The 17,968-nt window shown below is 47.9% G+C and overlaps 1 protein-coding gene across 1 annotated transcript in view; it reads left to right on the top strand.

The window, feature by feature from the left end:
• Positions 1 to 919: 919 nt before the first annotated feature.
• LOC118965236 (voltage-gated delayed rectifier potassium channel KCNH8-like) overlaps positions 920 to 17,968 on the top strand; it is a 37,744-nt gene continuing 20,695 nt past the window's right edge. The window contains exons 1-6 of the mRNA XM_036982440.2: positions 920 to 1,501; positions 9,387 to 9,620; positions 9,892 to 10,038; positions 10,249 to 10,388; positions 12,310 to 12,571; positions 16,255 to 16,412. Of these exons, the coding sequence (XP_036838335.1) occupies positions 9,491 to 9,620; positions 9,892 to 10,038; positions 10,249 to 10,388; positions 12,310 to 12,571; positions 16,255 to 16,412 (837 nt within the window). The 5' untranslated portion in view covers positions 920 to 1,501; positions 9,387 to 9,490. The remainder of the gene's footprint in view (positions 1,502 to 9,386; positions 9,621 to 9,891; positions 10,039 to 10,248; positions 10,389 to 12,309; positions 12,572 to 16,254; positions 16,413 to 17,968) is intronic.

Here is a 17,968-nt window from a genome sequence, read left to right as displayed (position 1 = left end):
CGTATCGGAGAAAGTCTGAACGGGGGGGAGGCCCTCCTCGGATACGCTCGAGCAGGAGGCGGGGAGCTGGAATGCGAGGAATTAAGGTACAGTGAGTTGAGTCTGACTGTTATTTGACTATGCTGCCCATTTATAGTTTTCTTCGACAGCTAGTTGAATCATCCATTTATAGTTTTCTTCGACAGCTAGTTGAATCATCCATTTATAGTTTTCTTCGACAGCTAGTTGAATCATCCATGTATGGTTTATCTTCACCACTAGATGGCAGGCTTACCCTTCTCCTTATTCCCCATCAGTTGTCGACACCTCCAGTAGCAGACACAGTCAGACAGACACAGTCTTAGATTTATTTTATAACAAATTATCTACAAAATATATATTTTAAACATGCTACTATTCAATAGCATGATCTGATATAAGTAAAGTGTAACAAATACAGTACACTGCAACAAAAATAAGGGCTCTTTGCAGTTCTCTATATAACCTTTTTGAGAGCCATACATGAAGCGGGATATTGAACCCTTCCGCTTTATACAAGCTTTTGGCACAACTCATTCTATCAGGAAATACACAGAACATAGACTCGATCTGGGCTCCATGTAGATGTAAATAGAGCCAGTGCTTGATAAAGCGCCATCGAGATCTACGGTCTTTCAAACAACAGTCACTAGAGGGCGCTCCACTCCATCTAAAGAATAATAAGATGACGAAATGCAGACACCACACGCTATGAACGTTCAGTTGTCTAGAAATTATTTATGCTCATGGAAAAACAATCGGATAAGCCTTCATAGCCTTTCATTGTATATGATTGTATATGAATTGACTGTAAATTGCTTTTGAAAGATAAGAGAAACGACTAAATGTGAAAATGTAAATGAAACTTTCTCCAAAGTCACATATGTTTTGATGGAGAACTGCATTACCCATTGGTCTTATCCTCATACCTGCCTGTGTGTCTGAAGAGAGAGAGAGTACATGATATAAGAGGAGAGAGAGAGAGAGAGAGAGATAGAGAACGAGAGAGAGAGAGAGAGAGAGAGAGAGAGAGAGAGAAGCCTACCTAGGCTAGGTATGTAACATTGAGGAGCAGAGCGCAGCAGCACTTATGCAGCGATGCGCACGTTGCAGCCGTTAACATTCCTCGTGTGTTCCAGTTCACAAATGTAGTCAAACACTGCCTACCATTCATCATCTGGCAACCACCCACAACAATCGGATATTACTTTCCTTCTTCTCTTTGTTTGTGACCATTTGAGTGGTCAACCCCGCGGTCTAAAAGTGGAGCCCCGAGGATCTCGGATCGGCGCGCTCCTACAGGGGCTCGGAGGCGCGCCCGGGGCTTCCAGATTTTTGCCCGGTTTCGTCGCAGCGGAGACCGATGCCTCGAATCGCCGAGACCGGAGAGGGTCTCAACGGTCTAGAACGCCAGCGACGAGGGGTCGTCTGGCGCCACAAAACACCTTCCTAGACACAATTGCAAACCGGTTTGATGGGACCCGTAAGTAACCACTCCACTTGCGCCTTTCTGCCAGGTGACGCGCATACCCACACAACGCGATGCGCGTCAAGTCTAGGAAATGTTTTCAAACACATTTTATTGTAAAAAAAATAAAAAATAAATAAGAATATGCAACCCTTATGTAGCATTATATTATAAGAACGTGTCTCAAGGACCTGAGGTGTCCTGATGCGTTGATGTTTATCTAGGACAGGGCTCAAATAGTTACATGAGTTACATGAGTTCTCATAGTTATATATGAGTAACATAGTTAGACGTTTTTCGATGTTCCTTTGACATGACTGTAGTTTTACAGGGCCATGTATTACATCCCAGGAGGCAAGCTCCTCTTAATCCTCATATAAATGTCTTACCAAAACGAATCAGATAGATGACTAGCTGAACGGGGTGAATTGAAGATAGATTACCTGGGATGTGCATATAGGCTAAATGAACTCCAACATACATGAAGACAGATGCAGTCTCCCAGGTAGCCCTGTCTTGCAGTCAGATGACCAAATCGCCCTCTAGTGGCCTCATGGATGGAATATTATTCATCATTTTTATAATTAATCAATAAATGTTCGTTTTTTTAAACACCTAAAATACGGTGTTTTTGTGTTAAACGGTTTGTTATATTTCAGTGTTGTGTGATGTATATAAAGTGTAATATTGGGATACAAACTCAAAATGTAAGACATTTCAACTCTATATCTGACATGATACAGGTGTCTTCTTTTGTTAAACCCATAACCATGTGTGTGAGGTGGATACTGTTGTTAAACCCATAACCATGTGTGTGAGGTGGATACTGTTGTTAAGCCCATAACCATGTGTGTGAGGTGGATACTGTTGTTAAACCCATAACCATGTGTGTGAGGTGGATACTGTTGTTAAGCTCATAACCATGTGTGTGAGGTGGATACTGTTGTTAAGCCCATAACCATGTGTGTGAGGTGGATACTGTTGTTAAGCCCATAACCATGTGTGTGAGGTGGATACTGTTGTTAAGCCCATAACCATGTGTGTGAGGTGGATACTGTTGTTAAACCCATAACCATGTGTGTGAGGTGGATACTGTTGTTAAACCCATAACCATGTGGGTCAGGTGGATACTGTTGTTAAGCCCATAACCATGTGTGTGAGGTGGATACTGTTGTTAAGCCCATAACCATGTGTGTGAGGTGGATACTGTTGTTAAGCCCATAACCATGTGTGTGAGGTGGATACTGTTGTTAAGCCCATAACCATGTGTGTGAGGTGGATACTGTTGTTAAACCCATAACCATGTGTGTGAGGTGGATACTGTTGTTAAACCCATAACCATGTGTGTGAGGTGGATACTGTTGTTAAGCCCATAACCATGTGTGTGAGGTGGATACTGTTGTTAAACCCATAACCATGTGTGTGAAGTGGATACTGTTGTTAAACCCATAACCATGTGTGTGAGGTGGATACTGTTGTTGAACCCATAACCATGTGTGTGAGGTGGATACTGTTGTTAAACCCATAACCATGTGTGTGAGGTGGATACTGTTGTTAAGCCCATAACCATGTGTGTGAGGTGGATACTGTTGTTAAACCCATAACCATGTGTGTGAGGTGGATACTGTTGTTAAACCCATAACCATGTGTGTGAGGTGGATACTGTTGTTAAACCCATAACCATGTGTGTGAGGTGGATACTGTTGTTAAACCCATAACCATGTGTGTGAGGTGGATACTGTTGTTAAACCCATAACCATGTGTGTGAGGTGGATACTGTTGTTAAACCCATAACCATGTGTGTGAGGTGGATACTGTTGTTAAACCCATAACCATGTGTGTGAAGTGGATACTGTTGTTAAACCCATAACCATGTGTGTGAGGTGGATACTGTTGTTAAACCCATAACCATGTGTGTGAGATGGATACTGTTGTTAAACCCATAACCATGTGTGTGAGGTGGATACTGTTGTTAAACCCATAACCATGTGTGTGAGATGGATACTGTTGTTAAACCCATAACCATGTGTGTGAGGTGGATACTGTTGTTAAACCCATAACCATGTGTGTGAGGTGGATACTGTTGTTAAACCCATAACCATGTGTGTGAGGTGGATACTGTTGTTAAACCCATAACCATGTGTGTGAGGTGGATACTGTTGTTAAACCCATAACCATGTGTGTGAGGTGGATACTGTTGTTAAACCCATAACCATGTGTGTGAGGTGGATACTGTTGTTAAACCCATAACCATGTGTGTGAGGTGGATACTGTTGTTAAACCCATAACCATGTGTGTGAGGTGGATACTGTTGTTAAACCCATAACCATGTGTGTGAGGTGGATACTGTTGTTAAACCCATAACCATGTGTGTGAGGTGGATACTGTTGTTAAACCCATAACCATGTGTGTGAGGTGGATACTGTTGTTAAGCCCATAACCATGTGTGTGAGGTGGATACTGTTGTTAAACCCATAACCATGTGTGTGAGGTGGATACTTTTGTTACAAAGTAGATTAGTTTAAGACGACCAAGAAACACTCTTTGTGACCCTGGTTTAGTCCACTGCAGTAAATTAATGAGCAAAGTCGCGTGTACTGGATTTCCCCATGGTTTTCAAACTCCATAATATTACAGGGTGTGTGTGTGTGTGTGTGTCTGTGTGTACCCCTCCCTTGCAGTCTCTTATATGACGGCATGGTAACATCACCATCAACTCCATATTGCAGCCTAACACTGAGATTGAGAGATTGATTTCCCATAACTCCTTTGTGTCAAAGTGTGGCCTTTGGTCTATGGGTGATTAGTGTGTGACAGGTGAGGGGGTGGTGTAGGTAGGTAGGTGTTGACATAATATGACAGTCTCAGGACGGTTACAAAGCCCAGTGTAATGGCAGCACTGAGACAGTCTCAGGACGGTTACAAAGCCCAGTGTAATGGCAGCACTGAGACAGTCTCAGGACGGTTACAAAGCCCAGTGTAATGGCAGCACTGAGACAGTCTCAGGACGGTTACAAAGCCCAGTGTAATGGCAGCACTGAGACAGTCTCAGGACGGTTACAAAGCCCAGTGTAATGGCAGCACTGAGACAGTCTCAGGACGGTTACAAAGCCCAGTGTAATGGCAGCACTGAGACAGTCTCAGGATGGTTTCAAAGCCCAGTGTAATGGCAGCACTGAGACAGTCTCAGGATGGTTTCAAAGCCCAGTGTAATGGCAGCACTGAGACAGTCTCAGGATGGTTACAAAGCCCAGTGTAATGGCAGCACTGAGACAGTCTCAGGATGGTTACAAAGCCCAGTGTAATGGCAGCACTGAGACAGTCTCAGGACGGTTACAAAGCCCAGTGTAATGGCAGCACTGAGACAGTCTCAGGACGGTTACAAAGCCCAGTGTAATGGCAGCACTGAGACAGTCTCAGGACGGTTACAAAGCCCAGTGTAATGGCAGCACTGAGACAGTCTCAGGACGGTTTCAAAGCCCAGTGTAATGGCAGCACTGAGACAGTCTCAGGACGGTTACAAAGCCCAGTGTAATGGCAGCACTGAGACAGTCTCAGGATGGTTTCAAAGCCCAGTGTAATGGCAGCACTGAGACAGTCTCAGGACGGTTACAAAGCCCAGTGTAATGGCAGCACTGAGACAGTCTCAGGACGGTTACAAAGCCCAGTGTAATGGCACCACTGAGACAGTCTCAGGACGGTTACAAAGCCCAGTGTAATGGCAGCACTGAGACAGTCTCAGGACGGTTACAAAGCCCAGTGTAATGGCAGCACTGAGACAGTCTCAGGACGGTTACAAAGCCCAGTGTAATGGCAGCACTGAGACAGTCTCAGGATGGTTACAAAGCCCAGTGTAATGGCAGCACTGAGACAGTCTCAGGACGGTTACAAAGCCCAGTGTAATGGCAGCACTGAGACAGTCTCAGGATGGTTACAAAGCCCAGTGTAATGGCAGCACTGAGACAGTCTCAGGATGGTTACAAAGCCCAGTGTAATGGCAGCACTGAGACAGTCTCAGGACGGTTACAAAGCCCAGTGTAATGGCAGCACTGAGACAGTCTCAGGATGGTTACAAAGCCCAGTGTAATGGCAGCACTGAGACAGTCTCAGGACGGTTACAAAGTCCAGTGTAATGGCAGCACTGAGACAGTCTCAGGACGGTTACAAAGCCCAGTGTAATGGCAGCACTGAGACAGTCTCAGGACGGTTACAAAGCCCAGTGTAATGGCAGCACTGAGACAGTCTCAGGACGGTTACAAAGCCCAGTGTAATGGCAGCACTGAGACAGTCTCAGGACGGTTACAAAGCCCAGTGTAATGGCAGCACTGAGACAGTCTCAGGATGGTTACAAAGCCCAGTGTAATGGCAGCACTGAGACAGTCTCAGGACGGTTACAAAGCCCAGTGTAATGGCAGCACTGAGACAGTCTCAGGACGGTTTCAAAGCCCAGTGTAATGGCAGCACTGAGACAGTCTCAGGACGGTTACAAAGCCCAGTGTAATGGCAGCACTGAGACAGTCTCAGGACGGTTACAAAGCCCAGTGTAATGGCAGCACTGAGACAGTCTCAGGACGGTTACAAAGCCCAGTGTAATGGCAGCACTGAGACAGTCTCAGGACGGTTACAAAGCCCAGTGTAATGGCAGCACTGAGACAGTCTCAGGACGGTTACAAAGCCCAGTGTAATGGCAGCACTGAGACAGTCTCAGGACGGTTACAAAGCCCAGTGTAATGGCAGCACTGAGACAGTCTCAGGACGGTTACAAAGCCCAGTGTAATGGCAGCACTGAGACAGTCTCAGGACGGTTACAAAGCCCAGTGTAATGGCAGCACTGAGACAGTCTCAGGATGGTTTCAAAGCCCAGTGTAATGGCAGCACTGAGACAGTCTCAGGACGGTTTCAAAGCCCAGTGTAATGGCAGCACTGAGACAGTCTCAGGACGGTTACAAAGCCCAGTGTAATGGCAGCACTGAGACAGTCTCAGGACGGTTACAAAGCCCAGTGTAATGGCAGCACTGAGACAGTCTCAGGACGGTTACAAAGCCCAGTGTAATGGCAGCACTGAGACAGTCTCAGGACGGTTACAAAGCCCAGTGTAATGGCAGCACTGAGACAGTCTCAGGACGGTTACAAAGCCCAGTGTAATGGCAGCACTGAGACAGTCTCAGGACGGTTACAAAGCCCAGTGTAATGGCAGCACTGAGACAGTCTCAGGACGGTTACAAAGCCCAGTGTAATGGCAGCACTGAGACAGTCTCAGGACGGTTACAAAGCCCAGTGTAATGGCAGCACTGATACAGTCTCAGGACGGTTTCAAAGCCCAGTGTAATGGCAGCACTGAGACAGTCTCAGGACGGTTTCAAAGCCCAGTGTAATGGCAGCACTGAGACAGTCTCAGGACGGTTACAAAGCCCAGTGTAATGGCAGCACTGAGACAGTCTCAGGACGGTTACAAAGCCCAGTGTAATGGCAGCACTGAGACAGTCTCAGGACGGTTACAAAGCCCAGTGTAATGGCAGCACTGAGACAGTCTCAGGACGGTTACAAAGCCCAGTGTAATGGCAGCACTGAGACAGTCTCAGGACGGTTACAAAGCCCAGTATAATGGCAGCACTGAGACAGTCTCAGGATGGTTTTAAAGCCCAGTGTAATGGCAGCACTGAGACAGTCTCAGGACGGTTACAAAGCCCAGTGTAATGGCAGCACTGAGACAGTCTCAGGATGGTTTCAAAGCCCAGTGTAATGGCAGCACTGAGACAGTCTCAGGACGGTTACAAAGCCCAGTGTAATGGCAGCACTGAGACAGTCTCAGGACGGTTACAAAGCCCAGTGTAATGGCAGCACTGAGACAGTCTCAGGACGGTTACAAAGCCCAGTGTAATGGCAGCACTGAGACAGTCTCAGGACGGTTACAAAGCCCAGTGTAATGGCAGCACTGAGACAGTCTCAGGACGGTTACAAAGCCCAGTGTAATGGCAGCACTGAGACAGTCTCAGGACGGTTACAAAGCCCAGTGTAATGGCAGCACTGAGACAGTCTCAGGACGGTTACAAAGCCCAGTGTAATGGCAGCACTGAGACAGCTTTCCACAACACTGCACATGCTGGGGAAGGGTTGACGTTGTACTTGCTGTTCCTCACATGTGCAGCCGGGAGGCTGTGTGTGTGTGTGTCTCAGAGAGCTAAAACAGAATAAGAGAGGGAGAGAGAGTAAGACAGAGAGACTCAGAGACCTGTCAGTGTGGTGCTAGGACAACAATCTGTCCCTCAACATCTGTAAGACCAAGGAGCTGATCGTAGACTTCCAGAGAAAGAGGGGAGAACACTCCTCCATCCACATTAACAAAAGCTGGAGCGGGTCGAGAGCTTCAAGTTCCTTGGCGTCTACATCACGTAACATGGTCCACTCACACCCACACAGTCGTGAAGAGGGCACGACAGCTCCTCTTCCCCCTCAGGAGCATGAAAACATTTGGCATGGGCCCTCGGATCCTCCAAAAAGTTATACAGCTGCACCACCGAGAGCATCTTGATTGGCTGCATCACCGCTTGGTATGGCAAATGCACCGCAAAGCACTACAGAGGTTGGTGTGGACAGCCCAGTACATCACTGGGGCTGAGCTCCCTGCCATCCAGGACCTCTATATATTATTTATGTCATCTCCCTCTCTCGCTCTCGTGCTTCCAACTTCTGGATGAGGCAGCATTGTAATATCAAGCATAATAATCTATTCCATTGACATCAAATCAGGAGCCACGTGCCTCAGTGTACCAGGGCTTCTGAATGGCTGTCTATAACCACAGCACAGCCTCTTCCTCTCCTCTCTTCCTGTGATACCTTACTGTTGGTGGCTCCTGGATTGACAGATCTCTAGGTCTTGGTGTTCAAGTCCAAGGCAAATGAGATGGATACCACAGACATAATCTGTGATAATCCATTCATGTGCAGAGATAGGAATGGATTATAGCAGATTATCTTGTAGCGTCCTGTCCATCTCATTGAGTATGGACATTACTAGGATCACATGTTGTCATGGTTACTAAGGTGGGGTAGTCATTGAGTATGGATGAGATCAGATGGGAACCACAGCTGTGCAGCAACTTTAGATATTACTAGGATCACATATTTTCATTGTAGCTGAGGTGGGGTAGTCATTGTTTTTATCCCCATCAGAGATTAAAAGCATTACATTTTTGGCCATTTCTTTCTGTCCCTCTCTCTTTCCCCTCCCTCCCTCCCTCCCTCCCTCCCTCCCTCCCTCCCTCCCTCCCTCCCTCCCTCCCTCCCTCTCTATATTATACACATTCTTCACAGTGAGTGCCCCAGTCCTACAGATCCTATTTCTGTAAAGGACTCAACATCTCCTGCAGAGTGAATTGTTCTCCTGTAGAGCCCCTAAAGCCTACTAATCAAACAACTAAATTACCCATAGAAATATTCAAGAGGCCGTATCTCCGTCAAGCGCCAGGCAGCGCCACTCAAATCCCCCTACCACCCTTGACTCAAACAGGAACGGCATTTATATGTAATTGATGTCTTGACTTCATTCATGCATGAATTAACACAGTTCTGTTTGTTGCCTTTGGCCCCTGATGCCCTTAATTTAAGCCAAGCTATGTGATTTGTTAGGTCTGCTCTTTCGTTCCCATACTCAGCCAGAGACCCGGCTTGGGGCAAAAACATAGCCTCATCGCCCTTACCATCACAAAGACTCACAAAGTCTTGCAAGTAATCCAGAGAAAAATATGATTAAACTTTTATACAAAGTTCAAAGGAGGTCTCTTTGATGTTCTTTATCCCAAATAGCATTTGAAACTCGTCCCGTCTGTCTTTCCATCTCTCTCTCTCTCTCTCTCTCTCTCTCTCTCTCTCTCTCTCTCTCTCTCTCTCTCTCTCTCAGACAGTAACTTTGTCCTGGGTAACGCCCAGGTGCAGTCGCTCTACCCCATCGTCTACTGCTCGGACGGCTTCTGCGAGCTGACCGGCTTCGCCCGCGGTGAGCTGATGCAAAAGAGCTGCAGGTGTCACTTCCTGTACGGCTTGGACACCAGCGAGAGCCTAACCACTCAGATCCAAAAGGCCCTAGACGAGCGGCAGGAATTTAAGACTGAGTGCATCCTGTACAAGAAGGGGGGTAAGGAAGGGAACCATCTTGGTTCTAGTTGACAGAGATTAGTCAGTGGTCTGGTAAGACTTTCTCCACAGGTCCCTCAAGGGGTTTCTATGTCTCTTTCTCAGATGCATCTCTTCCCCTTCATCATAGTCATTAGTCTAGTTTTCACTTGCTCAGTTGTTTCAGATAATTGCAGATGAAGGAGAGGACAGATGATCAAGGCCGTTGAGACAGAGCCTATATGTTTTACTCCTCTCTGACCTGGTTGTCTGTGTGTCTGTCTGTATCTCAGGAGAGCAGTTCTGGTGTCTGCTGGACATAGTGCCCATCAAGAATGAGAAGGGAGAGGTGGTGCTGTTCCTGGTCTCCCACAAGGACATCACAGAGACCAGGAAGGACCAGCAGGACCAGGGGGACCATGGACAAGACTCAGACACTGGTGAGGGAGGGAGGGAGGAAGGGGTGAGGGAGGGAGGCTCAGATGAAGGGAAAATGGGAGAGAGGGGTTGGAGGGAGAGGGATTGACAGTTACCTGATGAACAATGAATAAGCTAATTACAGTACATCAAAAGGATCTTGTCTCCCTCCACCCCCACCCCTCGGCCTTGTCTCTCCCTCCACCCCCACCCCTCGGCCTGCCGGTCCCCAGACGAGGAGACAGGTCTGGAGGTGCACCAGATCACCCGCCCCCCAGGCTTTGATCACAACCGCCGGCGTAGTCGGGCCGTACTCTACCAGTTGTCTGGCCACTTGCAGAAACAGGACAAGAGCAAGCTCAAGATCAACAACGTGAGTACACTGTAACACATGGAGGGACAGTTACAGAAAACATCTATGCAGTTAGCTACTGGAATTATATAGAGCTGTAAAGAGCGATGCATTATGGGGGGTCTGTTAGAGCGCTGCGTCGCACGACACGTCCCCATATCACCCAGTTAGCAACATGTTTGTCCAATACATCTCACGTCATCCTATCATCACTCTTATATTGTCCAATACAGCCCATATCTCATTCTATCATCACTCTTATATTGTCCAATACAGCCCATATCTCATCCTATCATCACTCTTATATTGTCCAATACAGCCCATATCTCATCCTATCATCACTCTTATATTGTCCAATACAGCCCATATCTCACCCTATCAACACTCTTATTTTGTCCAATACAGCCCATATCTCATCCTATCATCACTCTTATATTGTCCAATACAGCCCATATCTCACCCTATCAACACTCTTATTTTGTCCAATACAGCCCATATCTCATCCTATCATCACTCTTATATTGTCCAATACAGCCCATATCTCATCCTATCAACACTCTTATATTCTCCAATACAGCCCATATCTCATACTATCATCACTCTTATATTGTCCAATACAGCCCATATCTCAACCTATCAACACTCTTATATTGTCCAATACAGCCCATATCTCATCCTATCATCACTCTTATATTGTCCAATACAGCCCATATTAGTTAGTTAACACAGTGTCCAAAGAGGGGCCAGAAGTATACAGAATGGTGTCGTCTGCGTAGAGGTGGATCAGAGAATCACCAGCAGCAAGAGCAACATCATTGATGTATACAGAGAAGAGATTCGGCCCGAGAATTGAACCCTGTGGCACCCCCATAGAGACTGCCAGAGGTCCGGACTTCAGGCGCTCCGATTTGACACACTGAATTCTATCAGAGAAGTAGTTGGTAAACCAGGCGAGGCAATCATTTGAGAAACCAAGGCTGTCATGTCTGCCAGTAAGAATGTGGTGATTGACAGAGTCGAAAGCCTTGGCCAGGTCGATGAATACGGCTGCACAGTAAGGTCTCTTATCGATGGCGGTTAAGATATCGTTTAGGACCTTGAGCATGGCTGAGGTGCACCCATGACCAGCTCTGAAACCAGATTGCATAGCGGAGAAGGTACGGTGGGATTCTAAATGGTCTGTAATCTGTTTGTTAACTTGGCTTTTGAAGACCTTAGAAAGATAGATATAGGGTAGGATAGATATAGGTCTGTAGCAGTTTGGGTCTAGAGTGTCACCCCCTTTGAAAAGGTGGATGACCGCGGCAGCTTTCCAGTAACATTCTGGGATAGATATAGGTCTGTAGCAGTTTGGGTCTAGAGTGTCACCCCCTTTGAAGAGGGGGATGACCGCGGCAACTTTCCAGTCTTTGGGGATCTCAGACGATACGAAAGAGAGGTTGAATGGGATCATAATAACCCTTTTGTTAGTAGCTGTGGCTCAAGATCTGTTTGTGCTGTATATCTAACTCCTATGGTCATTATCTGGCCGTTGGGTGACTAAGACGGCATCAAGGGATCTGGGATCAGTCTTGTTCGTAAGGATAAACCCTTCAGTCATGGACTTACTTAATTACATAGGCCCATCCCTTCGTTGGGAGCAGAAGTCATCAGGGCTTCTGTCCATCTCACTCTGTTCTTGGCCGTCTTCTCCAGATCCTTCCATCCTATACCGGTTCTTTCTGTTCTTGGCCGTCTTCTCCAGATCCTTCCATCCTATACCGGTTTCTTTTTGTTCTGGGCTGTCTTCTCCAGATCCTTCCATCCCATACCGGTTATTTCTGTATATGTCTCAAGATCCCACATGGACTTTATTCATTCAGTGTATCATTTTTATTTACCTCTATTATAATGTCTTGGTGTTTGCCTTCGTGTTGTTATGATGTGTCATTATTTTCTCCAGAGTATGTTTGGGGCGACCACCAACCCCATCCCTGAGTACAAGGTGGCTGCCACCCCAAAGTCTCGCTTCATCCTGCTACACTATGGGACCTTCAAGGCGGGCTGGGATTGGCTGATCCTCCTGGCCACTTTCTATGTGGCCATCACCGTGCCCTATAACGTTTGCTTCACCGTGGTGGAGGGGCGGGACGAGGGGGGCGGCTCTGGGGCTCGCAACCCCCCCAGTTACAGCGACATCTTGGTGGAGATTCTGTTCATCATTGGTAAGAGTGAAAAAACCCTCCCTCGCCCCCACCCCAGAACGTTACCCTCCCTCACCCCCACCCAAGAACGTTACCCCACCCTTACCCTACCCCAGAATGTTACCCCACGCTCACCCTACCCCAGAATGTTAGCCCGCCCTCACCCCCACCCCAGAACGTTACCCCACCCTCACCCTACCCCAGTATGTTACTCCACCCCCCCCCAGTATGTTACCCCCCCAGTATGTTACCCCACCCTCACCCTACCCCAGTATGTTACCCCACCCTCACCCTACCCCAGTATGTTACCCCACCCTCACCCTACCCCAGTATGTTACCCCCCCACCCCAGTATGTTACCCCACCCTCACCCTACCCCAGTATGTTACCCCCCCACCCCAGTATGTTACCCCACCCTCACCCTACCCCAGTATGTTACCCCTCCACCCCAGTATGTTACCCCACCCTCACCCTACCCCAGTATGTTACCCCCCCACCCCAGTATGTTACCCCACCCTCACCCTACCCCAGTATGTTACCCCACCCTCACCCTACCCCAGTATGTTACCCCACCCTCACCCTACCCCAGTATGTTACCCCCCCACCCCAGTATGTTACCCCACCCTCACCCTACCCCAGTATGTTACCCCCCCACCCCAGTATGTTACCCCACCCTCACCCTACCCCAGTATGTTACCCCCCCACCCCAGTATGTTACCCCACCCTCACCCTACCCCAGTATGTTACCCCCCCACCCCAGTATGTTACCCCACCCTCACCCTACCCCAGTATGTTACCACCCCACCCCAGTATGTTACCCCACCCTCACCCTACCCCAGTATGTTACCCCACCCTCACCCTACCTCAGTATGTTACCCCCCCACCCCAGTATGTTACCCCACCCTCACCCTACCTCAGTATGTTACCCCACCCTCACCCTACCCCAGTATGTTACCCCACCCTCACCCTACCCCAGTATGTTACCCCCCCACCCCAGTATGTTACCCCACCCTCACCCTACCCCAGTATGTTACCCCACCCTCACCCTACCCCAGTATGTTACCCCCCCACCCCAGTATGTTACCCCACCCTCACCCTACCCCAGTATGTTACCCCACCCTCACCCTACCCCAGTATGTTACCCCACCCTCACCCTACCCCAGTATGTTACCCCCCCACCCCAGTATGTTACCCCACCCTCACCCTACCCCAGTATGTTACCCCCCCACCCCAGTATGTTACCCCACCCTCACCCTACCCCAGTATGTTACCACCCCACCCCAGTATGTTACCCCACCCTCACCCTACCCCAGTATGTTACCCCCCCACCCCAGTATGTTACCCCACCCTCACCCTACCCCAGTATGTTACCCCACCCTCACCCTACCCCAGTATGTTACCCCACCCCCCCAGTATGTTACCCCACCCTCACCCTACCCCAGTATGTTACCCCCCCACCCCAGTATGTTACCCCACCCTCACCCTACCCCAGTATGTTACCCCCCCACCCCAGTATGTTACCCCACCCTCACCCTACCCCAGTATGTTACCACCCCACCCCAGTATGTTACCCCACCCTCACCCTACCCCAGTATGTTACCCCACCCTCACCCTACCCCAGTATGTTACCCCACCCTCACCCTACCCCAGTATGTTACCCCCCCACCCCAGTATGTTACCCCACCCTCACCCTACCCCAGTATGTTACCCCACCCTCACCCTACCCCAGTATGTTACCCCCCCACCCCAGTATGTTACCCCACCCTCACCCTACCCCAGTATGTTACCCCACCCTCACCCTACCCCAGTATGTTACCCCACCCTCACCCTACCCCAGTATGTTACCCCCCCACCCCAGTATGTTACCCCACCCTCACCCTACCCCAGTATGTTACCCCCCCACCCCAGTATGTTACCCCACCCTCACCCTACCCCAGTATGTTACCACCCCACCCCAGTATGTTACCCCACCCTCACCCTACCCCAGTATGTTACCCCACCCTCACCCTACCCCAGTATGTTACCCCCCACCCCAGTATGTTACCCCACCCTCACCCTACCCCAGTATGTTACCCCACCCCCCCAGTATGTTACCCCACCCTCACCCTTCCCAGTATTTTACCCCCCCAGTATGTTACCCCACCCTCACCCCTACCCCAGAATGTTACCCCACCCTCACCCTACCCCAGTATGTTACCCCACCCTCACCCAAACCCCAGAATGTTACCCCTCCCACACCCCAGAATGTTACCCCTCCCACACCCACACCCCAGAATGTTACCCCTCCCACCCCAGAATGTTACCCTACCCACACCCCAGAATGTTACCCCTCCCACAGCACAGAATGTTATCCCACCCACACCCCAGAATGTTACCCTACCCACACCCCAGAATGTTACCCCACCCACACCCCAGAATGTTACCCCTCCCACACCGCAGAATGTTACCCCTCCCACACCCCAGAATGTTACCCCTCCCACACCCCAGAATGTTACCCCTTCACACCCCATAATGTTACCCCTCCCACACCCCAGAATGTTACTCCTCCCACACCCCAGAATGTTACCCCTCCCACACCCCAGAATGTTACCCCTCCTGTAACGGAGCGATGATTAAGCTGAAGACTTCCGTTAGCTCCCAGAGATAATGCCTAGGATTTAACATTCAGATTACAACCGGGGTAACATTCTGGGCAGGCTAACACACTCTTGTGGCCCTGGAGACATGGGTTCAACCCCTCAGTCGCTCACACACCCATTGATTTAATAAACAATTGTATCATTCACTTCGCGATCATCATAACAGCCAATATTAATCCACATCCCATTAACATCCAAGGCACTTCCTCATCTAATTAACATCCAGCCAATCGTTTGAGGAGATCAATGAGCACTTCTGTATTTTATTAAACAGACTGATTACATTTCCACCTCTTGTTTCCAGACTGTTTACTGTGAGGGATTATGGTTATAATAACTAAGATCAATACCAAAAGCTTCCTCTGTTACCCAGCAGGCACAACCGGTTGCAATGTCACGTCATGGTTAAATTGTATACTGATTGTTAACGTTCTTTTTGATGTCCCATTTAGGGTTGCAAAATTCAGCAAACTTTCCCCAAATTCCCAGATCTTCCAGAAGTCTGGGTTGAAGGATTCCAGATTTCCTGCTTATTCCTTTCCGTGTCCAGGAATCTTCCAGCCGGGATTTATGGAAAGCTGTGAATTTTGGGAATTACCAGAAAAAAAACTGTAAATTATATTTTCACCAGTGGAGGCTGCTGAGGGGAGGACGGCTCATAATAATGTCTGGAACGGAGTCAATGGAATGGAATCAACCACATGGAAACCACGTCTTTGATTTGTTTGATTCCATTCCATTGGCTCCGTTCAGCCAAAATTCTACGTCTTTCCCAGACATATTGATGTTGACATGAAAATAAATGTCTTAACCTGGTTGTAATCTGACATCTCTACAACCGATTTATGACCAGGAACAACGTCATTATGACATCCCATGCCAAATGTTGCTTGCTGGGTTGAATGAGGATTGAATGATGTTTGAATGATCCCACCTAGGAGCGATCCTTTTTAACTGCTGTCTGTGTGTCCTCTGTTGTGTTTTTTATTGGTGTTCTACGTGTTGGCTGGTCCAATCAAATGTCCCCTTTGTCCTATTCTATCTCACCATGTGTTTTCTGTGACAGACATTGCACTGAACTTCCGCACCACCTATGTGAGTACGACGGGTCAGGTGGTTTATGAAGCCCGCTCTATCTTTGGACACTACGCCACCTCCTGGCTGTTTGTTGACCTGATCGCCGCCCTGCCCTTTGACCTGCTCTACGCCTTCAATATCAGCGTGGTGGGTGTGCGGCACGTTCCCGCGACGCAGGCATGCACAGACATATGAGAAGACACACACATACACACGCATACATACTTTACACACACACACACACACACACACACACACACACACACACACACACACACACACACACACACACACACATACAGTACCAGTCAAAAGTTTGGACACACCTACTCATTCAAGGGTTTTTCTTTAGTTTGACTATTTTCTACATTGTAGAATAATAGTGAAGACATCAAAACTATGAAATAACACATATGGCATCATGTAGTAACCAAAAAAGTGTTAAACAAGTTAAAATATTTTTGAGATTATTCAAAGTAGCCACCCCTTTGCCTTGATGACAGCTTTGCACACTCTCGGCCTTCTCTCAACCAGCTTCATGAGGAATGCTTTTCCAACAGTCTTGAAGGGGTTCCCACATATGCTGAGCACTTGTTAGCGGCTTTTCCTTCACTCTGTGGTCCAACTCATCCCAAACCATCTCAATTGGGTTGAGGTCAGGTGATTGTGGGGGTCTGGTCATCTGATGCAGCACTCCATCACTCTCCTTCTGGTCAAATAGCCCTGACACAGCCTGGAGGTATGTTAGATCATTATCCTGTTGAAATTCAAATGATAGTCCCACTAAGCCCAAACCAGATGGGTTGGTGTATCGCTGCAGAATGCTGTGGTAGCCATGCTGGTCTAATGTCCATTGCTTGTGTTGTTTGGCCCAAGCAAGTCTCTTCTTCTTATTGTTGTACTTTAGTAGTGGTTTCTTTGCAGCAATTCGACCATGAAGGCCTGATTCACGCAGTCTCCTCTCAACAGTTGATGTTGAGATGTGGCTGTTACTTGAACTCTGTGAAGCATTTATTTGGGCTGCAATCTGAGGTGCTAATGAAACTTACCCTCTGCAGCAGAGGTAACTCTGGGTCTTCATTTCCTGTGGCGGTCCTCATGAGAGCCAGTTTCATCATATAGCTTGATGGTTTTTGCAACATCACTTGAAGAAACTTCTTGCCATTTTCCACATTGACTGACCTTCATGTCTTAAAGTAATGATGGACTGTCATTTCTTTTTGCTTATTTGAGCTGTTCTTGCCATAATATGGACTTGGTCTTTTACCAAATAGGGCCATCTTCTGTATACCACCTCTACCTTGTCACAACACAACTGATTTGCTTAAACTCATTAAGATTGAAAGACATTCCACAAATGTACTTTTAACAAGACACACCTGTTAATTGAAATGCATTCCAGGTGACTAGCTCATGAAGCTGGTTGAGAGAATGCCAACAGTGTGCAAAGCTGTCATCAAGGCAAAGGGTGGCTATTTGAATCTCAAATATATCTTGATTTGTTTAACCCTTTTTTGGTTACTACATGAGTCCATATGTGATATTTCATAGTTTTGATGTCTTCACTATTATTCTACAAAGAAGAGATTAGTAAAAATAAAGAAAAACACTTGAATGAGTAGGTGTGTCACTTTGTTCTTTGGCCAAAGGGCTTCATAGAGACATGGGGGTGCAGCCAGCCAGGGACTGGGGTGTGTCTGTCT

This window comes from Oncorhynchus mykiss, chromosome 18 (genome assembly GCF_057628025.1).
Source record: "Oncorhynchus mykiss isolate SJ-2025 chromosome 18, ASM5762802v1, whole genome shotgun sequence".
NCBI classification, from domain to species: Eukaryota; Metazoa; Chordata; class Actinopteri; order Salmoniformes; family Salmonidae; genus Oncorhynchus; species Oncorhynchus mykiss.
The sequence above is the reverse complement of the archived record's forward strand: the minus strand, read 5'-3'. Positions and strand labels throughout refer to the sequence as shown.